At 47.4% G+C, this 25,725-nt stretch overlaps 1 protein-coding gene across 2 annotated transcripts in view; it reads left to right on the forward strand.

The window, feature by feature from the left end:
• The first annotated feature begins 424 nt into the window (after positions 1 to 424).
• The window catches only part of OCRL (OCRL inositol polyphosphate-5-phosphatase), a 28,906-nt gene continuing 3,605 nt past the window's right edge, over positions 425 to 25,725 (forward strand). The window contains exons 1-21 of one of the 2 annotated variants that reach the window (XM_087941028.1): positions 425 to 638; positions 3,074 to 3,144; positions 3,886 to 3,965; positions 4,666 to 4,704; positions 10,460 to 10,570; positions 10,666 to 10,758; positions 11,683 to 11,803; positions 11,890 to 12,060; positions 14,385 to 14,486; positions 15,655 to 15,769; positions 15,854 to 15,970; positions 16,102 to 16,289; positions 16,946 to 17,057; positions 17,539 to 17,648; positions 18,264 to 18,399; positions 19,418 to 19,528; positions 20,291 to 20,456; positions 21,480 to 21,715; positions 22,158 to 22,181; positions 24,136 to 24,252; positions 25,390 to 25,474. In XM_087941028.1, coding sequence (XP_087797154.1) covers positions 594 to 638; positions 3,074 to 3,144; positions 3,886 to 3,965; positions 4,666 to 4,704; positions 10,460 to 10,570; positions 10,666 to 10,758; positions 11,683 to 11,803; positions 11,890 to 12,060; positions 14,385 to 14,486; positions 15,655 to 15,769; positions 15,854 to 15,970; positions 16,102 to 16,289; positions 16,946 to 17,057; positions 17,539 to 17,648; positions 18,264 to 18,399; positions 19,418 to 19,528; positions 20,291 to 20,456; positions 21,480 to 21,715; positions 22,158 to 22,181; positions 24,136 to 24,252; positions 25,390 to 25,474 — 2,350 coding nt within the window. In that variant the 5' untranslated portion in view covers positions 425 to 593. The remainder of the gene's footprint in view (positions 639 to 3,073; positions 3,145 to 3,885; positions 3,966 to 4,665; positions 4,705 to 10,459; positions 10,571 to 10,665; positions 10,759 to 11,682; positions 11,804 to 11,889; positions 12,061 to 14,384; positions 14,487 to 15,654; positions 15,770 to 15,853; positions 15,971 to 16,101; positions 16,290 to 16,945; positions 17,058 to 17,538; positions 17,649 to 18,263; positions 18,400 to 19,417; positions 19,529 to 20,290; positions 20,457 to 21,479; positions 21,716 to 22,157; positions 22,182 to 24,135; positions 24,253 to 25,389; positions 25,475 to 25,725) is intronic. The other variant, XM_026702978.2, reaches the window with a different exon arrangement.

The raw sequence follows: 25,725 nt of genomic DNA on the forward strand, positions 1-25,725 counted from the left end.
TGAATAGATTTGAGGATAAAAAGGGTCAAAGGAGGAGAAGGGAAGAAGAGTAAGATAGAAATTACTCAATAGAACGTCATAATTCTATGTTTTCTTCCTTTTTTCACTTCCTTTTTTCATCTCTTTATTTTGTTCGTTTTCTTACACTTTTTGACCTTGTTGGGGGGAACTTCCTAATAAATCTAAATCCAAATAGCGTCACGCCGTGGCGATGCTCTCCGAGATCCCCTTGCACCACAACTCCCATGTTTCTCCTTCTACTACAAGCCCCATGTGTCTCCAAGCCTCCCGCCTTCTACTCGCAACCTCCCTTAAGCGAGAGAGCCAACCGACCCCGCTTTCGCCCGGCAGAGGGCGCTTGCGCGGCGTTTCCCCACCCACCCACCGCCGGGCGGAAGCGGCGCCGCTCTGGCCACCCTCCGGCCCTTGCGCTCGTCTGCTCCCTTCCTCCCTCTCCTGCGGGCTGCGCGTCGCCGAAGGTCGCCGCCGAGTCGGGAGCGCGCGGTGGGGAGGGGAGGGAGCGGAGCAGGGGGGGCAACGCAGCCCCCCGGGAACGAGCATCCCCCGGCCCGCCACGGGGCCTGGCCGCCTCCATGGAGCCTCTGGGGGCCCCCGCCCCCGGGAAAAGGACCCTCGCTGTATCCTTAGCCCAGCTGGTGGGGGGGGCAGTTATGGGGCGGGGGGCGTCTGTGGGGCGGTTGTCTCAGTGGGAGGGGCGGGCTCTGTCCTTGTCCTGGGGGGGGCAGCTCGAAGGAAAGCCCCCCCTCTTCCTTAAAATCCAGCCCTCTTGGCTTTGGAGTGTTTCTCCCCCATTTAAAGCAGGGGTTTGGGGGGCACAGGAGTTTGGGGGGGTCAGGCCCTGCAGCACCCCAGAAATGGGGGGTGATGTTCAGGGCCGACCCGGCATGGAAGATTGCCTGGCTTGCTTCCTCCAGAAGGACTTCCTCTTGAAGCCCAGGGACGTCTGGGTAGTGGATGATGGGCCACCCTCCTTTGCTGCTGGCTGGGTAGTGGGCAGTGGGCATCCTCCTTTGCTGTGGGCTGAGCAGGGGATGATGGGCTTCCTCCTTTCCGGTGGGATGGGCAGGGGATGATGGGCCACCCTTCTTTTCTGCGGGATGTGCAGGGGATGATGGGCCACCCTCCTTCCTTTGCTGTGGACTGGGCAGTGGATGATGGGCACCCTCCTTTGCTGTGGGCTGAGTAGAGGACGATGGGCACTCTCCTTTGCTGTGGGCTGAGCAGGGGGTGATGGGCACTCTGCTGCAAGCTGGGCAGGGGATGATGGGCTTCCTCCTTTCCTATGGGCTGGGCAGGGGACGATGGGCGCCCTCCTTTGCTGCCGTCTGGGCAAGGGACGATGGGCTCCCTCCTTTCCTGCCAGCTGGGCAGAGGACGATGGGCTGCGTCCTTTCTTGCTGGCTGGGCAGGGGACGATGGGCTCCCTCCTGACTGGGCAAGGGATGATGGGCACCCTCCTTTCCTGCCAGCTGGGCAGGGGACGATGGGCTCCCTCCTTTCCTGCAGCTTCCTGGGTCATCTGGGATGGCATAACCAGGAGAGGCCTGCCAGCACCCAAATTCCCCACGGTATTAAGGGTAAGGGTACCCGAGTTGCCTTGTGAAATTTGCTTGCCAAGGAGAGCGTGCAAAGCCTTTGCCAGGTTCCTGTTGTTCTCCTCCTCCTCCTTCCAGCAGGCTAATTGAGATGCAAACAGTGCGGCGATGTGGTTGTTTCTGCTGCTGATCCAGGAGGTTGGGGGTTGGGGGGAATCCTTGCGACGGATGGCAAAGCATCCGGGCTCTGCCGCTAAGAACTCCCATGGTTTCAGCCTGGTTTTTATAAGTTTGGGAGAGCCATTCTCACCATAGTACAGGCTGGTGCATGTATAGAAAGATGTTTATTGGTATCTGGACCTCTCTAGATCTCTAGAAATAAGATTCTGGGATTTTTCTGATCTTCTCCGGCTCTTTTATCTGTTGTCTTCCCTTTCTTGTACTTTCCTCAGCCCATCTAGTCTGTATCTATCTACCTATGTCGATTTCTGTCTGTCTGTCTGTCTGTTTATGTCTGTCTATCATCTCAATTGATCTATTATCTATCAGTCTGTCATCTATATCAATCTTATCTATTTAACTATCTGTCTACTGTCATCTATCAAACTATCTCTATTTTTGTCTGTCTTTATGTCTGTCTCTCTGTCAATCTATCAATCAATCTAATATCTGTCTATATCTCTATCTCTATATCTGGCTATCATTTCTCTATTGATCGATCAATCGATCTGTCATCTATATCGATCTATCCATATATCTACTGGTATTATCTGTATCTACCCACCTACCTACCTATCATCTCTTTTGATAAAGATATGATAGGTAGGTAGGTGGGTAGATACAGATAATACCAGTAGATATATGGATAGATCCTAGTCCATTTTCCCAAAATCGCAATCCCAAAGTATGCGAGCAACAGAACAGATTTCCATAATCAGCAGTTTCATTTCTTATACTCTCGGGTGCCGTAGGCAGTCAGTCGAGAAAGCTTTTTTTTCCCCCTTGCAGCTAAATGAGTTTCTTGGAAACACCTGGCTGGGATTGCTGTTGGAAAAGGAACTGAACTTAATACAGGAAAAAAAAAATTTGGTTCTTCTGCTGGTATATTAGCACACAGCAGATCTTAGTTTTAAAGCATCGAAGTCAGAAACAAACGTGTTTGGTTCAACACTGTTTTCCGAACTGATGGTGGTGCTGTGTTTTTCAATCACTTGCTGGTCATTCTTGCTAAAGTATACAACAGTGCTTTTTTTTTTTTCAGGTCAAATGCTTTGGCTTGTACCTCTCTCTCTCTCTCTCTCTCTCTCCCTTTTTATGAAAATGTTCCTTAAGAAGCTGGCAGAGAGAGGTGAGGTGGGGGGTGGAGCTGGCACGACAAGGCTCTGAGCTTTATCCTCTTTCAGAGGTTGAATAAGATGGAGAGAGAAGAACAGAACAGGATGGCAATTGCTGGCCTTCGAGGGGAAAACTATCCTTCCTTGCTTTTTGCTCTGCCTTTTTCCTTAGCTGGTCTTCAGGGCGTGGAGCTGAATGCAGGTCAGCAAATGCCGTGTGAGTTGAGCCTGATCCAACGTGGCGGAGAATATGAGTAAGTCCCCAGGGAAGTGTGAATGTTTCTGTCGCCACTGCTTACATATCTGTACACAGATAGCCAGAGCACTTAGATTTATATACCGCTTCACAGTGCTTTACAGCCCTCTCCAAGCAGTTTATAGAGTCAGCCTCTTGCCCCGCCCAACAATCTGGGTCCTCATTTGACCCACCTCGGAAGGGTGGAAGGCTGAGAGTCAACCTTGAGCCTGGTGGGTTTTGAACTGCCAAATTGCAGGCAGTCAGCAGAAGTAGCCTGCAGTACTGCGCCCTTAACCACTGTGCCACTGTGGCTCATCCTTGCACTTGTAGCCCAAGGCAATATTTCCAACCTTAGCAACTTTTAAGATGTGCGGACTTCAACTCCCAGAATGCCCCAGCCAGTATGTAGTCCCCATTTGCACTACAGAAAATCATTGTGTAGTCTCTTGAGTTTGGACAAATGCTATAATGCCATTCCATATGTGTGTGTGTGTGTGTGTCAGAGAGAGAGGGGGAGAAAGAAAGAAAGAAAAGAGAAAGAAAAAGAAAGAAAGAGAAAGAAAGAAAGAAAGAAGAAAGAAAGAAAAAGAAAGAAAAGGAAAGGAAAAGAAAAAAGAAAAGAAGAGAGAGAAAGAAGGGAAGGAAGGAAAGAAAGAAAGAAAGAAAGAATATCATCCCATATGTAAAATTTTGCATGCTTCCCTCTGTTTCCTTCCTGTGCCTCTAACTTTATCACTTTTTTTAAAAAAAATTGCAGGTTGGTTATAAGCTTCCAAGGGACAGAGCCCACTACTCAAGAACACATTCCAATCAACAGCCGTTTTAAATGTGTACAAGGTATTCAAAGTCTGTTTTCCTTCTGGTTTGATGACTCATGGTTTCCTCCAGGCCAGGAAAGAAAGGTTAGTGTCAAAATCAAAACCACAAACAGAATCCGGACCCTAGCAACCAGAGATGCTAAGTCGGAGTTTCGTGCAACCATAAATCCTGCGCCAATGGAAACATCATAGGGAATCCCCTTGCTTAACTAACGAGCTGATAGCCCTGGACTCAAAGGTGCTTTTTTTTTTTGTCCAAGAGGCAACTGGACTTTCTAGTTTTTCTTTGAAGACATTCAAAGCTTGAAAGAGAAGCGAAACGTCTTCAGAGAAGAAAAAAAACGAACTAAAGGAGCTTCTTGGATGAGAAGTGAAACACCTTTAAAGAACAACAAGGAAGTCCGGCTGCCTCTTGGAAGAAGCACTTTTGGGACAACCCTGGCCTGGAGGACTGAGAATCTCCACAGACGTTGTGTGACGGCCTTGGTGTTTCTGGAAATGAAACTGACTCCGCATCACAGATAAAAAACAAAAACAATCCAGGCGCTGAGCTCTTGCAAGCCGAGATTAAAAGTCTACCACTTGTCTTCAAATTTTTTTTATCGACCCCTTGTGTTTTTTCCTTAGTTAGCCCAAGCGAAAGATTCCTGTGATAATCACAATGCATTTTGCAGCTTTGTGATTTTGGGTTGTTTTGTTTTTTTTGTTTTTCCTTCCAGAGGCTGAAGAAACTTTGCTGATCGACATAGCCACAAATTGTGAGTCTTCTTTCCTCAGAAATGTTGTCAGAAATAGACCTCTGAAGGCTGACGTGTTGCCTTTCCCGCTTGACTCACCGTCCTGCTCTTCTCTCTTTTCTGCCTTCTGCTGCCTGGGTAGAGGTTTTCTGGGAAAGGTGGCCGGCACTGGAATATTTGGCCATTGTTCTATTGCTCAGTCTGGTACTATAGAGCAGGCGTCTCCAACCTTGGCAAGTTTAAGACTTGTGGACTTCAACTCCCAGAATTACTCAGCCAGCTTAGCTGGCTGAGTAATTCTGGGAGTTGAAGTCCACAAGTCTTAAACTGCCAAGGTTGGAGACCCCTGCTATAGAGAAAACCAAAAGTACAGTATAAAATTAAGCAAGGATGGGTTGAAACCAGGAAGCAGATGTCCGGTGTGATTACGTAGATATAACTCTTGTTTACTTTCAGTCAGGGAGAGGTTTAAGGGAGGGAGCTAGAGTTTTTCTGGGGGAAAAAAAAGGTATTTTAGAATGCTGGCATCACAAAATTACATGAGATCAGAACTCGGGGGGAGGTTTAGAAATCTTTCAGAAAATTCAGAATGATGGAATCGGCAGAATAAAGGGTGCCTTTTAGGATGACATAGAACAGAGGTGGAAAAACTTACGGAGGCTGACAATCTATTTTCCTTTTTCTTAAAAGAAAAAAGAAACCCGTTGACCTTCAAGAGACTTGTAGTGATGGTCCATTGATTGGGGGAGGGGCGGGGGGGGCAGTTCTTTTGCCTCTCCTTTTTTGGGGGGGCGGGGAGCGTTTAAGCATTCTTTTGGTTTTGGTGCAAAAAAGGGAAAGTAAATTGCTTTGCCGAAATCAGCATTTTTTTTTCCAGTAAATTCAGCAGTGCAGTTTGGGGTGTATCGGGAGATAGAAGAGTGAATTGGGGACATGCGTGGGCCGGATTGTCTCTTCTTCTTTAGAGAGAGATGAAAGAATGAAATTATTGTTTCTTTTGGAGGGCCACTGTAACTGATCTTCTTATCTTGATTAGTAGCTTCTCAGGTTTAGTTTTCCTCACAGCCTGCCAGGCAGTTTGGTATAGTAGGTAAGGCACTGGCCTAGAAGCCAGGAGACTGTGAGTTCTAGTCTCATCTTAGGCATGAAACTGGCTGGTGAATCTTGGCCAATCACCAGGTGACTGGGAGTTCTAGTTTCTCCTAGCCATGAAAGGCAGTGAGGCGACTTTAGCTAATCACCAGGTGACTGGGAGTTCTACTCCTGTCCTAGGCATGAGAGCCAGCGAGGTGACTTTAGCTAGTCACCAGGTGACTGGGAGTTCTAGTCCTGTCCTAGGCATGAGAGCCAGCTAGGCGACTTTAGCTAGTCACCAGGTGACTGGGAGTTCTAGTCCTGTCCTAGGCATGAGAGCCAGCTAGGCGACTTTAGCTAGTCACCAGGTGACTGGGAGTTCTAGTCCTGTCCTAGGCATGAGAGCCAGCTAGGCGACTTTAGCTAGTCACCAGGTGACTGGGAGTTCTAGTCCTGTCCTAGGCATGAGAGCCAGCTAGGCGACTTTAGCTAGTCACCAGGTGACTGGGAGTTCTAGTCCTGTCCTAGGCATGAGAGCCAGCTAGGCGACTTTAGCTAGTCACCAGGTGACTGGGAGTTCTAGTCCTGTCCTAGGCATGAGAGCCAGCTAGGTGACTTTAGCTAGTCACCAGGTGACTGGGAGTTCTAGTCCTGTCCTAGGCATGAGAGCCAGCTAGGCGACTTTAGCTAGTCACCAGGTGACTGGGAGTTCTAGTCCTGTCCTAGGCATGAGAGCCAGCTAGGTGACTTTAGCTAGTCACCAGGTGACTGGGAGTTCTAGTCCTGTCCTAGGCATGAGAGCCAGCTAGGCGACTTTAGCTAGTCACCAGGTGACTGGGAGTTCTAGTCCTGTCCTAGGCATGAGAGCCAGCTAGGCGACTTTAGCTAGTCACCAGGTGACTGGGAGTTCTAGTCCTGTCCTAGGCATGAGAGCCAGCTAGGCGACTTTAGCTAGTCACCAGGTGACTGGGAGTTCTAGTCCTGTCCTAGGCATGAGAGCCAGCTAGGCGACTTTAGCTAGTCACCAGGTGACTGGGAGTTCTAGTCCTGTCCTAGGCATGAGAGCCAGCTAGGCGACTTTAGCTAGTCACCAGGTGACTGGGAGTTCTAGTCCTGTCCTAGGCATGAGAGCCAGCTAGGTGACTTTAGCTAGTCACCAGGTGACTGGGAGTTCTAGTCCTGTCCTAGGCATGAAAGCCAGCTAGGTGACTTTAGCTAATCACCAGGCGACTGGGAGTTCTAGTCCTGTCCTAGGCATGGAAAGCCATCTGGGTGACTTCGGGCCAGTCACTGTCTCTCAGCCCAACTCACCGCAAAGACTTGTGGGGAAAATAGAAGGAAGAAAGAGCATTAGGTCCATTTGGTGCCTTGAGTTATTTATAAAAACCACAAAGGCTGGATAAAAATATATATAAAATCTCCAAAACTGTGGTTGCTTCTGAAGAAGCCTGCAAGAGTAAACTCGGAATTCCAGAAAGACATCTGCTCATGCAGCCTAGCCAACTCCCATTGTAATCGTCAAACTCCCACAGGTGCTTTTTCAGGAGGCAGCTGGGCCTTTCCGGTTGTTCTGTTGAAGACGTTTCGCTTCTCATCCCAGAAGCTTCTTCAGCTCTGATGAACCCACCCTCCAAGTCAGAACGGAAGAAGCTTCTCGGGTGAGAGAAGCAAAACTTCTTCAACAGAAAAACCAGAAAGGCCCAGTTGCCTCTTGGAAAAAAGCCCCTTTGGGACCACCAGGTCCTGGATGACTGAGAAGGTCCATAGACGATCCTCAGCCTCCAGTCCCTTGCTTGTCAGGGCCCAAACTCCTGGAGGATCTGCAGAATGGCCAACCCGTCAGAAGCAAGGGACGCTGGATTTCTGTCTTCTCAAAAGGCTTTTCCTTCTTTCTGTTACCAAAGACGAAGGAAAGCCACTGGATTTTTCTTGGGTTTTTTTGTTCTTTTGACCTTGGAGTGGAAAAGGGCAGGCTGGGAAACTGGATGTCCAGTTTGTTTTTGTTTGTTTTTTAAGTTTACGTTGCAAGATAATCTCCTCTGTTTTAGTTTGCATGTTTTCTGCAAGCCTCTTTCACTCAGGCAGGCGTCCGTGAGGCGGAAACTGTGATAAAACTGCAAATTCTGGTTGGGGTGGAGATTGCTGGAGGTTTAAAATGGTCCCTCTCCCTTTAAAGCCAGAGTGTTTACAAAATATATATATATATATATATCCTGTGGACCACGGTAGGGGAGGGGATTTTGAGAATTTAAGGATCGAAATGGGGCCTTGCAGAACTCATTTTGCTGCTTTTTGGGGTGGGTGGGTGGGTGGGGAAATCTATTTTAAAAAATAGTTTAAGCTCACCAACTTCCAGAGAAGCATTTGAGCCAATGCATTGTTTTGTTTGAAAGGATCGTGTGAGTGTACAAGCCGCAAGGAAGAGACAATAGGTTAAAGCTCTGCAGACCTGTTTTGCACATACCTTTCCTTATATGTCAGGAGCCGGCCTCATTTGACTTTCTTAAATAATGTTTGGCATTACTGGATGCAGAAATTCTCATTTTTCCCTCCCTCCCCTCCTTTCTTATTTTTATTTCTTTTAAACCGTTCTTTGGAATTAGTCATTAAGCAAATGTAAGTGCTGGCAAAGGTCACATGTATATTACCGTACATTGACTTCCTTTCCTCCCTCCCTTTCTCTTCTCTCCTTCCTTCCTTTCCTCCCTCCCTCCCCTCCTCCCTTGTCTCTTCTCTCCTTCCTCCTTCCCTCCCTCTTCTCTCCTTCCTTCCCTCCCTCCCCTCCTCCCTCATCTCTTCTTCCTTCCTTTCCTCCCTCTCTCACTCCCTTTTCTCTCCTTCCTTCCTTTCCTCCTCCCTCTTCTCTCCTTCCTTCCCTCCCTCCCTCGTCTCTTCTCTCCTTCCTTCCTTCCTCCCTCTTCTCTCCTCCCTCCCTCCCTCCCTCCCTCGTCTCTTCTCTCCTTCCTTCCTTTCCTCCCTCTCTCACTCCCTTTTCTCTCCTTCCTTCCTTTCCTCACTCCCTCTTCTCTCCTCCCTCCCTCCCTTCCTCTCTTGTCTCTTCTCTCCTTCCTTCCTTTCCTCCCTCTCTCACTCCCTTTTCTCTCCTTCCTTCCTTTCCTCACTCCCTCTTCTCTCCTTCCTTCCCTCCCTCCCTTCCCCATTTGGTTCTTCGTTAGATTTATCTCTCCCGTTCCTTCCGTTGCTCAACACCACATGCAGGGCACTTTCTAGATAGAGCGGGTTGAAAGAAAGTGACCGGGCTCCGATAACTCTCCCTGCTCTTCCTTTCTATGGCCAAAGGTGGAACCGCGTGTCTGATCTCAGTCCAACCCCTTAACGGCTGGTGCCATGATTTAGTGACTGATTTATATCCAACCCTTGTTTTTATAAACAACTCAAGGCAACGGACATGCCTCCTCCTCCTACTTTCCTCACAACAATCCAGTGAGGTTTGTTCAGCTGAGAGACGGTGGCCGGCCCAAAGTCACCCAACCAGCTCTCGTACCAAAGGCAGGACGGGAATTTATACTTCCCTGCTGATTGCCCCAAAGTCACCCAAGCTGGTCTTTCATGCCTAAGATGAAACTACAGCTCTCAGCCTCCTGCTTTCTAGCCTGGCCTAATCCTGTAAGGAAGGCAGGAAGGAAACATTCTGGTGTTGCTTACAGAAACTGCCTCTCCGTTAACCCGTTTTACATTCTTGGCAGGACTGGACTTCCTGTCTTAGGAACTTCTCTGGAGTTTTTTTCCCCTCCTTTGCTGGTACTTTGCTTGTGTGGAGTGACCATTCAAAGTTACAATGGCACTGAAAAAAGTGACTTATGACCGTTTTTCACACTTACGACTGTTGCAGCATCCCCACAGTCACGAGAGGCCAGGCGAGGAGATGCGTGCCTCGATGTGAGGGATATTGAGTTGGCCACGCCCAGCCGAAAACATGACCACCAAGCCACACCCACCAACTTAGACACGCCCACAGAACCAGTTGTTAAATCATTTGAATCCCACCCTACCTAGTCGGCCTCCTGCACCACAGTGGTGGGGGGAGACCATTTTTGCCCTCTCCAGGCTCCGAAGGCTTTCCTTGAGCCTCTGGGAGGGTGAAAATGGGCTTGAGTTTGTATCTATTGTTTGCGCTTGTGTTGTTATGGTTGAAGCTGAAGTATTCATTGACAGGTAAGACGTTGCAATGTATGATTTTATATACTATACTTAGATCGGACCGAAGGCGGTATAGTTCTAGGTTTTCTAGGTCTAGAATTTCAAGTCTGGTGGCATAAGGTATTCTGCAACGAGTAGACGAGCGGAGAACTCTTCTTGTGAAATATTTCTGGACTTTTTCAATTGTGCTGATACATGATACACGATTTGGTTTCCAGACTGATGAGCTGTATTCAAGTATAGGTCTAGCAAATGTTTTGTATGCTCTAGTTAGTAGTGTGATATTACCAGAGAAGAAGCTACGTAGGATTAGATTAACAACTCAAATTCCCAAAGTCACTCCAATTTTGAGCAAAGTTGGTGCTTCCCCCACCCAAAAAAAACCTGCCGGGGCCTTTTCTTCTCCCTTCGTTGTCATTTAATAAATCCCCTGTTCTTTCCTTTTAAAGTAATTTGCAATGTGCGACTTCCGGCTCTCGGACTTATCAGCCTTAAGCCCCGTTTCCTGACCCTGTGCTTTTCTTGTGTTTTACTCCCGAAGCTGGTTGCAAGATCCGCCTCCAGGGTGATCACACCGCGGAGCGTCTGTTTGAAATAGCCGATGAGGAGCGGTGCTTGGAGTTCCTTGCCGAGGTGCTAAGAGTTCAGAAAGGTGATGATGCTTCCATTCCTTGTGATGTCATTAAGGAAACATAAGCGGGGGATGACCAGAGCTGGGGGTGACACGGGTGTCTCTCTTTCTTCCAGCGTCATCAAAAAACCCTTCCTCTCAATCTGTGGACCATGCCTCTTGGCACCAAGTGAAGGGCCTCTCTGGGCCCATTGAGCCCCTTCCTGCAGGTAAAGTGCTACCTGTCTTGTACGCTTCCTCCCACCCACCCACCCCTGGAAGTTCGTTTAGCAAACACATGTTGAATGCAGAAATTGCTCTTGCTTCCTGAAGAGAGGCGGCCTCGGGTTTCCCTCCCTGGAACAGTCTGGATGTCCTCTGGATGTCTGAGAGTCAGCTCCCAGAATCCCCACCCCACCCCCAGTTATCAAGGATGAGAATTCAAGTTGGAAAAACCCCAGGCTGCACCCAGAAGGAAGTTAACACGTTAAGACAACGGTTGCCGGAGGCGAATAGGAAACCATCACTTTTATGACATGGGGGCCATTTATAATGGTGACAAGGTGCAAATAGAAATAACACGTGGTTTCCACACGGCGAGGAAGATAAAGCAGGACTAGTTCACTTGATTACTTTCTTGGAAGAGGAAGATATGTTCTTATTTGGATATCACTTCTGGAATTGGTGCTTGCGAAGGAAGAAGGGAAAAAAAACGAAACTTTGATCTCTCTTTTGCTGATCAGAAAGATTTGGTGTTATAGAAATGTCTAGTTATATATTAATGTGTAAAAGCAAAACGTCGAGGCTGGAGTGTGTTTATCTTGTACTGAGCTAGGCAGAGCTGAAAGTCAAATCCCCACTTTTCTTTCTTTTTTCTCTTCCCCCTTGTATCCCACACCTCCTTTTCCCTGTTTCCCTGTTTCCTCCTTTAATCTCCTCTATTCTTTTCCTTCCTTCCTTCCTTCTTTCCTTCCTTCCTCCCTCTCTCCCTCCCTCCCTTCCTCCCTTTCTCTCTCTCTCTCTTTGAATTTTATATTTTATATAATCAAATAACTCGCTAGCCTTATTTCTTCCATTCTGCTGTTGAACTTCTTGGAAGATCTTCGAAGGCTCACTTGAAAGTTCTTTTATCTTTTTGTCCTGCCTTTCTTCAGGCCTTCTGGGGTTCGAGGACAATTTCAGCGCCATCAGCCTGGAGAAGAAAAGGAACTTGCAGAACCAGCAGATGAGCGCCCGCCGGGAGCCCCCACCTCCCCCCCAGCCTCCCAGCCGGTCGTAAGTCGTCTCAGGAGAAGGGTGCCCAGGGGTTCAGTGGCGAAGGGCGGTTATTGACACACACACCCATGCCTCGCCTCCTTTAGGCACTTCCGCGAGAAGGAGGCCACCAACAAGGACCCCCCCCAAGGCAGCAGCAGCACCATGCGCACGTTCTTCGCGCCGTCCACCCACACGCAATCTGGCCAGAGGGAAGGACTCATCAAGCACTTCGTCCTTAAGCGGGAGAAGGAGTACGTCAACCTGCGGAACTTCAGGTGAGGGCTGTGCAAAGGCACCTGGCAGGTTTAACCTTGGGAGAAGTGGCTTCCAGCATTGCAGGTCTGTTTCGAAGAAAAGACGGGAGAGTTGGGAGCAGGAGTGAGACACACACCCACAACCCAAGAAGTTTGATTCAGATAACAGATTAACAAGAGTTGGAAGGGGCCTTGTAGGTCATCCAGTCGAACCCCCGCTCCCAAGAAGGAGACCCCTACACCAGAGGTCCCCAAACTTCGCAACTATGTTGGCTGGAGAATTTGGGAGTTGAAGTCCACGGGTCTTCAAGTTTGGAGACCTCTGCCCTGCACCATTTCTGACATATGGCAGTCCAGTCGCTTCTTGAAAGCTTCCAGGGATGAAGCTTCCACAACTTCTGAAGGCAAATCATGTTCTGACCAAGGCTTTGTGAGACCGTAATTAAGCACACGCTTAGTCCAAACAACTGTTGTTTTATTTCAACGTTGGGAATTACATGCATTCCCAGCCCATAATCAGTCCCAAACAGTCTCTCGAGATAAGCACCCACCTTTCTCTCCTTTGAATGGCTGCCAACAGCTAAAGTGCCAAATGAACTGTAAAAAAAAAAAAACGACTGAACTACAAAGTCCACACAGAGCTTCAAGGTTTAATCCGAACAGAGTGAACAACTTTGCTTCCTGCAAAGGTTTCATCACCTTTGCACTTCCTTTATATCCTAGGGAAGGGGCAATCACTTCCCAGCCTTACTCCCAAGTTGCCCTTTTTGTCTCAGCTGCTCTCGCCTTCTGGCAGCTCTGTGCACACGCACACTGGGAACAGGCTCCCCTTGTTCCTCGGCCTCACTGCTGCCAGACTCCGGAGGCTCCAGAGGCAGCACCCCACTCCCAGATGGTCCTGACCCCATCTCTGTATCGGATGCAGGACCCTCATCCGAGTTCTCCCCAGACTCCTTGACTGGTCCCCGTTCTTCCCCGCTGTCCAATTCCACTGCCGTCTGCACAGGCTGCCGACAGACCACAACAAGGCATTCCATTGAATATAGAATAACAGAATTGGAAGGGATCTTGGAGGTCATCTAGTCCAACCCCACCCACCCAAGCAGGAGATCCCTACACCATATCTGACAGAGGGCAGTCCAGTCTCTTCCTGAAAAGCTTCCAGGGATGATGAAGCTCCCACAACTTCTGATTCCTAGGCGTGGAGTCTTTGGCAGGTAATTGTAGTCCTTGACGTACGACCACAATGGAGTCCCAACATTTCTGTGGTTAAGTGAGACATTTGCTAAGTGAGTTTTGCCCCGTTTTTACAGCCTGTCTTGTCCCCCCCAGTGGTTAAGCGAACCACTGCCGTTGGTAAGTTACTAACCTGGTTGTTGAGTGACATCTGTCTTCCCCCGTTGACTTCGCTCATCAGACGGGTCGCAAAAGGGGAACCAGGTGTCCGTGGGACACCACAGCGGTCATAAGAATGAACCAGATGCCAAGCTCCTGCATTTTGATCACACAAACACGGGGATGCTGCAAAGGTCGGAACTGTGAAACATGGTCATCTTTTTTTTGAGTGCCGTTGTAACTTTGAACGGTCGCTAAATGAACTATTGTAAACCTGTACTTTTTGGTTGTGAGTGCAGAGGGGCCAAGCTTCACGTTTATGTGGCTAGAATAGAATGGAATAGAATTCTTTAGTGACCAAGTGTGATTGGACACACAAGGAATTGGTCTTGGTGCAAATGCTCTCAGTGTCCATAAAAGAAAAGATACCTTCGTCAAGAGTCAAGAATCATAAAGTACAACACTTAGTAATAGTCATAGGGTACAATAAAGCAATCAAAACATACTAGGAAACAGTCAATAAGTAAGGATACAAGCGACAAAGTTACAGTCATACAGTCACAAGTTGGAGGGGATGGGTGATAAGGAGTGATGAGAAGATTAATAGTAATAGTAATGCAGACTTAGTAAATAGTTGGACAGTATTGAGGGAAATATTTGTTTAGCAGAGTGATGGCGTTCGGGGAAAAACTGTCCTTGTGTCTAGTTGTTCTGGTGTGCAGGGCTCTATAGTGTCGTTTTAAGGGTAGGAGTTGAAACAGTTTATGCCCAGGATGTGAGGGGTCTGTAGATATTTTCACAGCCCTCTTTTTGATTCGTGCAGGTCCTCGATGGAAGGCAGGTTGGTAGCCATTGTTTTTTTCTGCAGTCCTAATTATCCTCTGAATCTACTGATCTAGCCTGCCTCTGAAGCTTTTGAAGAAACTTCTTTTCATTGCTGGGGTTTTGAACTCTGACCTCTAGGGATTTGACCTGCCTTAATCAACTTAGCTTCCTCCTGTACGTTGCAGGTTTTTTATAGGGACGTGGAATGTCAACGGACAATCGCCAGATGGGAGTTTGGAGCCCTGGCTGATCTCAGACCCGGAGCCCCCAGACATCTACTGCATAGGGTGAGATCCCAAAGACTTAGCCTGCCCAAAGCAAGGCAATTTTAAGGCCTTTTTGACTTCCCTTTGCCACCACGGCTGTTCTGTTTCTCGTTTTGTTTTTTAACTGATTCTTTATTCACTCCAGTTCTATTCATTGCAACTGTTAGCTTTCAATTTGGCCCAGAGAGAAAAGTAATCTCCAGTATTTTGTCCTAGGGTTCTTCAGTGATAGCCCAGGGCTTGTAAGGGTCCACTTACCTCTGGGAGGGGAGGGAAAGGAAACAATAACCAGATTTATAAATGTTAAATACATACATTGTCTTGAGCTCCCTGGGGAAAGGATGGGTGGATGGATGAAGAGATAGACAATATTGGGCCAGTCATGGACTGCAATAAGAATTCTTCTTCCAAGAACGGGAGCAACTGGCTTTGGAAGTGACTGCATCCATAACAATAGCAATTAGACTTATATACCTCTTCACGGGGCTTTAAAGCTCTCTCTAAGCCGGTGTTTTTATTTAAGTTTTTTTTTTAATGTATATAAATATTAAATACGTGAACAGTGTGGTTTCTGGGTGTTAACTTTGATACCAAATAGTAATAATAAAATTGACAGTTTTGATCACCTTGCATTAATCATACTCGCATCTTTCTAATAACATAATACAGTCGTCTTTCAACTTCTTATCCTTTCATTGACCTGCTGATTTTAACATATAACAATATTTATCGTAGTATTTCCCCCTTTTCTAATTTCTACCTCTATTTCATCTCTTGATAACGCAAATCTTATGTTAATAAATATTCTATTTCTATCCCTCATCTCTTATCCATTTTGATTATATTAACTACATTAGTCATATCATTATAACAGCATAAATGTACAATTAAAGTTGTTAACAGTGTAACAGTTAGACTTATATACCACTTCGCAGTGCTTTTTTCAGCCCTCTCTAAGCGGTTTACAGAGTCAGCCTATTGTTCCCCCCAACAATCTGGGTCCTCATTTTTACCGACCTCAGAAGGCTGGAAGGCTGAGTCAACCTTGAGCCAGTCAGGAGCGAACAGCTGGCAGTGGGAATGCAAAGTTAACCTGCAATACTGCCTTCTAGCCAGCAGGGCTCTTCGAGCCGAGGAGGGCTGTTGTTGAGGCCGCGCTCAGCATCCGCCAAACTCTTTCCCCCTCCAGGTTCCAGGAGCTGGACCTGAGCACAGAAGCCTTCTTCTACTTCGACTCCAACAAAGAGCAAGAGTGGCTGACGGCGGTGGAGAAGGCTTTGCACCACAAAGCCAAGTACAAGAAAGTCAGTCCCATTCCCATTCATCCCGCCGATCAGGGCCGGTATGAGAGCGGGACGGCCATTCTAAGGTCCCCAATCTTTTAACAGGTGCAGCTGGTGCGCCTGGTTGGCATGATGTTGCTGGTCTTCGCCCGGAAGGAGCAGATCGACTTCATCAAAGACGTGGTGGCAGAGACGGTTGGCACCGGGATCATGGGCAAGATGGTAAGCGGGGGTCCCCCCCCCCGGCGTTGGATAATCCCCCAGGTTGTCTCCTCGTCGCCCTCCAACCGACGCTTTCCTTCTTGCTCTTCCTCCTCCCTTCTCTTCCCTTGCTTCTGTCCGGCCTCCTGCAGGGCAACAAGGGTGGCGTGGCGGTCAGGTTCGTCTTCCACAACACCAGCTTCTGCATCGTCAACTCCCACCTGGCTGCCCACGTGGAGAACTTCGAGCAGCGCAATCAGGACTATAAGGACATCTGCGCCCGCATGAGTTTCCAGGTTCCCGACCAAAACCTGCCCCAGCTGACCATCATGAAACACGAGTGCGTCCGAAGGGTGGGACACGGGGGTGGCGGGGAAGGGAGTTCAGCGAGGACTGCGTTGTTCATTTTGTTGAAGCAAGGTGGAAAGGAACGCGTTCGGCTCAGTGAAATAAACACAATCATTGACGCCCAAGCCATGAGTGGTGCGGTGGCCTAGAGGTGGAGCTCTCGCCTCAGAATCAGGAGGCTGTGAGTTTGATCCTAGGTAGGAAGCAGATATTTGTCTCTGTGGGCACAACTAGAATGTATCTGCTAAACAAAACCCCGCTCTGGTGTTAGGAAGGGCATCTGGCCATAAACGCTCAGCTCCATTCAGTTGCCCAGACTCCGCCCCACGGGGGATAATGGGGTAATTAAAAGAAGAAAACAATTAAAGATGGTGGTTGAAGGAAGAGCAGTAGCAATAGCACTTAAGAGTTATAAACCGCTTCATAGTGTTTTACAACCCTCTCTAAGTGGTTTACAGAGTCAGCCTATTGCCCCCAACAATCTAGGTCCTCATTTTACCCACCTCAGAAAAGCGGAACTTTGAGCCAGCCTTGAGACAGTGAGACTTGAACTGCTGGCAGCTGGCAGAATTAGCCCGTAATACTACATTTTAACCACTGTGCCACCATGGCTCTAATAGTTTCTCTGCTCTCTCTCGTATCTTTCAGCGTTGTCATCTGGCTGGGAGATCTGAACTACAGGCTTTGCCTCCCCGACTCCAATGATGTAAAGTCTCTAATCGTTAAAAACGAGCTTCAGAAACTGCTCACGTTTGACCAGGTGAGAGGGGAAAAGGTAGGGAGGAATTCCCTGGAGGTTTGACGTTGTTGTTTTTGTGTAAGTTGAACTTATCTATTCCCCTCCTCTTGGATAAGGGTCCTCCCCTATGAAACAGGCCTTTAGAACTCCTCCATCCCATGGTTTAATAATAGGATTTGTGAACATGGTGATGGTTGTGCCATCTGGAACTCATTTTGTTATCTGACAGTTGTCATTAGTGCAAAAGAATCTTAGTTTTGATATTAGTGTAACTCTTGTCTCGCAGCCAGTTGTCCTGTAAAATGAGATGGCTATGATGAGTTGGCCATGGCGAATTGTCATAGACCCACCACGATGTGCTTCCTACCTTTTGAACAAGGAAGGTTGAAACACCCCCCCCTCAAAGTCATGTGACAGGCAGTCTTAAGTTTTTCATGACCCTCGCTATCAATACGAGACGGTCTGGGTGATGTCAGCTGACTGACTTGTCTTTTGCCCTCAGCTGAACATTCAGCGTACCCAAAAAGCAGCTTTTGCTGATTTCACAGAAGGCGAAATCAAGTTTATCCCCACGTACAAATACGACTCTAAAACAGATCGCTGGGATTCCAGGTAAGAATCTCTCCCCAATAGTTCAATCCAGGTAAGAATTTTGCCCCAATAGTTTAATCCAGGTAAGACACTCGCCCCAATTGTTAAATCCAGGTAAGAATCTTGCCCAATAGTTCAATCCAGGTAAGAATCTCATCCCAATAGTTAAAGAGTTTGAAGAAATAATTAACAAGATACTAGAATGTGCAGAAATGGACAGACTGACATTAAAAATGAAAGAGAAAGATGATACAGAATATTATCAAACATGGAATCTATTTGATCAGTGGTTGGGAAAAAATGGGGGTGGAGATTGAGAACGTAACATGTATTATTAAGCAAATTGAATACCCAGACAGCATGATGTTTATTAAGCACTAAGAAATGTAATTAATAAAAAAATTAATAATTAAAAAAAAGTTAAAAGAATTTCCACCCACCCCGCCTGCCTGGGAATCTATGGTCTTGTACAAAAGTTTTGGGGTTTGGGGTTTTTTTTGGAAAAATGAGAAGATAGATCCCATACGAGGATGGATCCCGTGAATTAAAATTTGGTGTGGAGATCATGGAGGGTATTGTGGTGAGGATCCTGCAGGCTTCCAGAAGATCCCTGATACTGATCCTATCTCCTTCCAGTGGAAAATGTCGTGTCCCAGCTTGGTGTGACCGGATTCTCTGGAGAGGAGGCAACATCAGCCAGCTCCAATACCGCAGCCACATGGAACTAAAAACAAGCGACCACAAGCCCGTCAGCTCCCTCTTCCTCATAGGGGTAATTCCATTCAGTCGCTCAGTTCCTGACGTGTGGTCCCTGCTTGAAGCTGGTTGGATTATAGGGTGTTATGGCCTAGTGGCCGCCGGCCCCTCCAGTAGCCGAATCAGAGGAGGAGGAAGAGGTGTGGGAATCAGAGCCAGCATCAAGGCAACCTGAGAGCTCCGAGAGGAAAGAGGGAATGGAGCTGTCAGGGGGTGGGGGCAGAGCCTTGGCCGTCTGTCAGCCCTCAGATGGAGAGTCAACAGCCCCCAGGTCTGGAGGTGGCCGATGAGGAAGAAGAGGAACAGCTGGGTCCAGTGCCTGACGCTTGGATGCGCAGAAGGCAGAGGAGAGGAGAGCAGTGGAAATCTACGGGCCGGTCCTTGGGATGGAAGAGCCACCGCTGCTAGCAAAACCCCACCCTAACTCTGGGGATAACAGGCAGGGGGCGGAGACGAATAGCTGTGGCGGACAAATATTCATCTCCCTGTTGTCAGACACTGATAGCCCGAATTTCTGAATCCTGTCTGGGACTTATCAGAATTCTCTCTTGGAATCTGAGGTCGGACATGCCTTCTGAGAGAGGGAGGGAGGGAGAGGAGGGGGTGGAGAGAGAGAGTGTGTGTGTGTATGTGTGTGCGCTGCTGGAAGAAAGCGAGCGCACCTTCCAGAACTTCTTTTGCCTGTGTGGTGCGTTGGTGTCATTTCAGGGGGAAAAGAAATGAGCTTCGCTTTCCACAGGCACTTAGAGACTTAATTAGCCTGCTATGAGAGAGAAACTTTTTGCTGGGACTCCTAATAAGGGGAACATTGAGTTAATTACAGAGGGCTTGTTATGTTTGGCAGCTGGGTCAGAAAACAGAGTTAGCACAGCCTCCCTGGAAACAACCTTGTTCCTTTTCTACAGGGCCAGGTTGTAGAAGCTCTGGTCCACTCCAGAAATTCTGGGAGTTGGTCAGAGCTTGATCCAGGCAGGCGTCTCCATTCATTGCGAAGCCCTTTCTTCAAATCAAACGATCTTGCTTTTTCCCCAAAGGTGAAAGTTGTAGATGAGCGACGGTACCGGAAAGTATTTGAGGACATCGTTCGGATAATGGACAGGATGGAGAACGACTTCCTTCCGTCGGTGGAGCTGAGCAGGAGGGAGGTAAGGGAGAAAAATATATATATATATTATTTTTCCTTCCTCAAGAGGAAGGTTTTTCAGCCACGGGAAACTCCCATCTTGGGTGTCTTCCAGGTGTATTGGACTTCAGCTCCCATAAATAAATAAATCTCATGTGTGACCTTGGGACTTGAGTCCAACACACCTTCCAAGAAACATGGGGAAACGCCTGCCCCCAAGGTGAACCTGCTCCGGAAAGACCCAAATTCTTCAGAGGAAGGCCGATTCCTGATGTGGTAAAGGTTCCCCTCGCGTATCCGTGCTAGTCGTTTCCGGCTCTAGGGGACGCTGCTCATCTCCATTACAAAGCCGAAGAAGAGCCAGCGCTGTCCGAAGACGTCTCCGTGGTCATGTGGCCGGCATGACTACACGCCCAGGGCACACGGAACGCTGTTCCCTTCCCACCAAAGGGGTCCCTATTTTTCTACTTGCGTTTTTTTAACACGCTTTTGAACTGCTCGGTTGGCAGAAGCTGGGACAAGTCACGGGAGCTCACTTCCATTACGCGGTGCCAGGGATTCGAACCGCCGAACTGCTGACCTTCCTGATCGACAAACTCAGCGTCTTAGCCCCTGAGCCAATGCATCCCTGAAGTGGTAGTCTGAGCCAAATATCGTTCTTGTGAAAACTTAAAATAGAAGCCAGTTCTGGTGTTCAGAGCGGGTTCCCTTTTCTGCTGAAAAAATAATAATAATAACTCAGGTTTTGTGGGGTTTTTTTTCTTCTTCTCTTTTGTACCTGCAGTTCTCTTTTGAGAATGTAAAGTTTCGGCAACTGCAGAAGGAGAAATTCCAGATCACAAACAATGGCCAGGTCCCCTGCCACTTCTCCTTCATCCCCAAGCTCAACGACATGCAGTACTGCAAACCGTGGCTCCGTGCCGAACCCTGCGAAGGTTATTTGGAGCCAAGTGAGTCTTGAGAAATACGCTGGCATTCTAATTTTTTTTTTCTCTCCCCACCTCCCAATTCCTCTTCATGGTGGAACCGGTCCACCTTCAAGATTCGGTCTTGAAACTTTCAAGTGTCAACTTGTAAAACATTCCTAGGCCTGTTTCCAAGTTGTCATAAGAAAGACGTGTGTGTGTGTGTGTGTGTGTGTGTGTGTGTGACCTGAAGGGGCATATGGCAAATGAACTCAGAAGCAGATTCCAAGCTTATCTCACAAATATTGTAACTGAGGCAAAACCTGGTATTCTGGTTGGAGAACGTGATAGAATAGAATAGAATGGAATGGAATGGAATGAGAATAGGAATAGAATTGGAATAGGAATAGAATAGAATAGAATAGAATAGAATAGAATAGAATAGAATAGAATAGAATAGAATAGAATAGAATAGAATAGAATAGGAGTGGAGTGGAGTGGAGTGGAGTGGAGTGGAGTGGAGTGGAGTGGAGTGGAGTGGAATAAATAGAATAGAATAGAATAGAATAGAATAGAATAGAATAGAATAGAATAGAATTCTTTATTGGCCAAGTGTGATTGGACACATAAGGAATTTGTCTTGGTGCAAATACTCTCAGTATACATAAAAGAAAAGATACATTCGTCAGGAGTCGAGAATCATAAGGTATGACACTTAATGATAGTCATAGGGTACAATAAGCAATCAAATCATACTAGGAAACAGTCCATATAAATTGTGATACAAGCGACAAAATTACAGTCGTACAGTGATTGATGACACCCGGCCCATGAATGTGTTTCATTGGAGAATCAATTATGATCCACCCAGAGGGGTTGGGGGGGAAACAGGGTCATAGGTGATTGTAAATTACGTGTCTCAGAGTCGGCTTCATACAGGTCATGCCATCCTAATGCAGGCCTGCTCCTAATAAATCTTTTCAAGTTTTTTGAAGTTTGGCTCGAGGCTCATGATTTAATTAGGGCGATCGCTGGAATCCTGACATCACGGGTCTTCTCCCCTCCCAGATGAGACGGTGGACATCTCCTTGGACGTCTACGTCAGCAAGGACGCGGTGACCCTTCTCAATTCGGGGGAGGACAGGATCGAGGAGATCCTGGTCCTTCACCTGGACCGGGGCAAGGATTACTTCCTCACCATCAGCGGCAACTACCTGGTCAGCTGCTTCGGGACCTCCTTGGAAGCCCTGTGCCGGATGAGGCAGCCCATCCGTGAAGTCCCCGTCACCAAGCTCATTGACCTGGTAGGAAGAAGCTCCTGGGGGGAGCCTCCTGGGAGGTGGGATGGTAGCGGAACTCAAAACGGAGCGCCTCGCTTCCTCGCCCGCCTGCTCGAACCTCCTCCGCCCTTTCGTCCCTGCCAGCCGCAGCGGGGGACTTCAACCCTCCCCCCAATCGGCATCATGCAGCTTTTGCGTTTGCTTTCCTGTCGCGCTGCCCAAACCCTTCCCCCTCCGCGGTTCCTCTTCACGGAATCCGCAGATCTCCCTGTTTGCATCTGCCCTTTAACCCGAGCTTCCCTGCCTAGCGCTCGCTTTTGATCGCGTGCCATTTCCCCCACCATCTGGCTTCCTCATAGACGGTGGGTTCTTTTCTCTTGCTTTGGACTCTGTGCCAGTTTAACCCATGTCGTGTCTTCCCCCCTCTTTTTTCCTTTCCGCCTCTGCCTCCTCAATGTGCTCTCAGGGAGAGGACAGCGGCCTCGAAAAGGTAACGGGGCTGGGAAAGTCTTCCGCGGTTCTCTCGGTAGGTGGGGGGGGGGGAACAGACCGAGACACAACACAAAAGGGGGCGAGGCCCCGACTGGCGAGAAATGCAGAATATTTATTTATTTTTTGGCACTGAAGGTGAAGCAATCTGGAAGGCCGAATTACAGCATGGGGAACACACAGCTTGGTGGTGGCGTCCATGGGAGAAGATTGGAATTGTACATGTAGTCCTTGACGTACGGCCACAGTTGAGCCCCCAAAATTTTTCAGTCGCTAAGTGGGACATTTTTTTTCATCCCATATTTATGACTTTTCCACAGTTTTTTTTTTTAAGCGAATCACTGCAGATGTTAAGGTGTGATTTATCAGTGCTCGGCGAATCTGGCTCCTCCGTTGACTCTGCTCCTTGGAAGGTTGCAAAGGGGGATGGCATGACCAACTGCAACCATCATAAATAGGAGTCAGTTGCCAAGGGTCTGAATTTTAATCGGGGGACCATGGAAATGGCTGCAGCGGTCAAAAAAACGTGTCAAATGATCATAAGTCACTTTTTTCCCCAGTGTCGTGGTAACGTTGAATGATAGTTAAAAGAACTGCTGTGTACGTCAAGGACTGCCTGTAATAGATGCACAAGGGATCTATTAACACAAATGCCAAAAGGGATATGTGTTAGTGGTGTGATATGGTTGTTGGGTTTTTTTTGTTTTTTTGTTTATAAAAATCCGTTTTAAACCATATGAGAATTAAGAGCTTCTAGACCAACAGGAAGCAGCAATTCTACTGTGGTTTGGTCTCACCTTGATTTCTAAATCCACTCCTGGATTTTTATAAGAATCCAGGTAAATTGGAACCAGACTGAAAGAATGTAGTGAAGATGATTAGTGGCTGGAAAGAGAAGAGGAGAGGTTGTGACAACTGGCCATGTTTAACCCTACCTATTTCTCGAATCGGATGCCCTACAGAATGCTAGCTGCAAAGTCCAACAGGTTAGAACAGAGGTCTCCAAACCTGGCAACTTTTAAGACTTGTGGACTTCAACTCGCTTAGGTTAGAAGGTTGATGGCCAACTTCAAAGGAGGCTTGAGAAGACATACAGACTTAATGGTCCCAAATGCTGCTTCCAATTCAGTGGTTTTAGCAGAGGGGAGGACAATTATCTTGATTCGCCTTGCCTGGAAGGGGTATAATCAAGGACATCAGTGGGTTTAATCAGTTGGGTATTGATGGCCATAGTCAACCGTTGGGTATGAGCAATGACAACCAACAAAAGCAAAGTAGGGTTCCTGCATTGCCCATCCTCGCTCTAATGAGTCCTGCAGAAATTTCTTATCAGGGATTGGAAGGCAAACATCGGCAGATGCCAGAATAGATAAATTGAGGTTCCTCTTGCTCTCTTGTTTCTTCTTGTCACAGCAATCGCCATGCTTGCTTTTCTGTTCATAACAGGGTGACATTTGTTTTAAACAACCAAGAGAAACTTTTCTGGACTCCAAAACCATTTTAAGATGATTTTAAAAAAAGAAAAAAATGAAAGGAACCCTCCTTGCTTATTGTTTGAAAGTGCTGGGGGCAGCCGCCGAACCATCTATTGCTTGGGACGGATCTGAACTGACCTTGTGGTGCTTTCCCTCCCAGGGTCCACTGCGAGTTTATTTCAGGCCTTCCTTCTTTGAGCAGGCCAATTTGGGGTGGGAGACCCGCCATCCTGGTGTTGCTGCTATTAAAAAAAGAAGAACAATTCCCTCTCGATCGTCTGCCATTCCCCCGAGAGGAGACCGGGGAAGAGAACCGGCATTTTGCAATTGCAAAGGTCGCTTTTATGCGTGCTCTCAGGGATGCTGCAAAGCAAAGATGCTGTTGGTTGACTTTCCAGTGCGGGAGACAGAAAAAAAAAAACCGAAGCTCCTCTTAAGTATTTGGAGGTTCTGATGCCAGTTCATTCCCTTTTCAATCAGGAGAAGTCTCTTCTGAAGATGGTACCTCAGGACGAAGACTCGAACGATCGACCTTTGCACATACCCAAGGAGATCTGGCTCCTGGTGGATCACCTCTTCAAGAATGCCTGCCATCAGGTATGGTTCAGGAGCCACCTACGCCAGGGTGGTCTCCAAATTTGGCAACTCGTGGACTTCCAGAATTGAACTTCCTCGGGATAGGATAGGATAGGATAGGATAGATATTGGAATGAAAGAATAGGAATAGAATAGACAATAGAATTAGAATAGAATAGAACAGAACAGAACAGAACAGAACAGAACAGAACAGAACAGAACAGAATAGAATAGAATAGAATATTGGGAATGGAATGGAATGGAATGGAATAGAATAGAATAGAATAGAATAGAATAGAATAGAATAGAATAGAATAGAATAGAATAGAATAGAATAGAATAGAATATTGGGAATGGAGTGGAATGGAATTAGAATAGAATAGAAAATAGAAAAGGAATAGGAATAGAATAACAGCAGAATTGGAAGGGACCTTGGAGGTCTTCTAGTCCAACCCCTGCTTAGGCAGAGAAACCCTATACTATTTCAGACGAATGATTATCCAATCTCTTCTTCAAAACTTCCAGTGTTGGAGCATTTACAACTTCTGGAGGCAGGTTGTTCCACTGACTAATTGTTCTGTCAGGAAATTTCTCCTAGGTTGCTTCTCTCCTTGATGAGTTTCCACCCATTGCTTCTTGTTTTGCCCTCCCTCAGGTGCTTTAGACAATAGCTTCATTCCCTCTTCTTTGTGGCAGCCCCTGAGAGATTGGAGCACTGCTATCGTATCTCCCCTAGTCCTTTTCATCAAACTATAGACGTACTCAACTCATGCAACCATTCTTCATAAGTTTTAGCCTCCAGTCCCCTAATCATTGTTGCTCTTTGCACACTTTCCAGAGTCTCAACATCCTTTTTACATACAAATTGCCAAAGTTGGAGACCCCTGGTCTTAAGTCCACATGGGTTTATGCATCGTCATGGTTAAGTTTTGGCAAACAAATGGAAGTTTTAATTTGGCAATGAAAACTCTACCGTTTCTGTTCTAGATCATGGCTGGCTTTGTCCATCGCAACTAAGCGAATATTGTGGTTTACGAATCACAACGGTTAGAATTAACCCAGCAGGTTGAAGCAAAGGCAGGAGAGCCTGTATGATGTCCTAGTCTAGCATGTTTCATGAGTCCAGCACGAGTGTTACATGGGGCTTCTCTCTGGCAGGAGGATCTGTTCCAGACCCCTGGCATGCAAGAGGAACTGCAAGATATTATTGAGTGCCTGGACACCAGCATCCCGGAGTCAATCCGTATCCTTTTCCTGGACAAGAGGATCAAGCAGCTGGATTTAGTCTGGATCCCGTTTTTCTCTATCTGATGCCTCAAAGTGTCCCTAACCAGAGTACAGATAGTCCTTAAGTTATGGCCATAACAGAGTCTGCACGTTATGGTTTTTAAGTCGTAGAAGTCGTGAAATGGGGTCGGTCACACCAACAACCTCTATTTGATGTTTTTCATGGTGATCCTCCAGCAAACACTGCGCTTGTATGTGTCAGTGATG

Source organism: Pseudonaja textilis, chromosome 12 (assembly GCF_049901715.1).
Source record: "Pseudonaja textilis isolate UNSWEBS1 chromosome 12, rPseTex1.2, whole genome shotgun sequence".
NCBI lineage: Eukaryota > Metazoa > Chordata > Lepidosauria > Squamata > Elapidae > Pseudonaja > Pseudonaja textilis.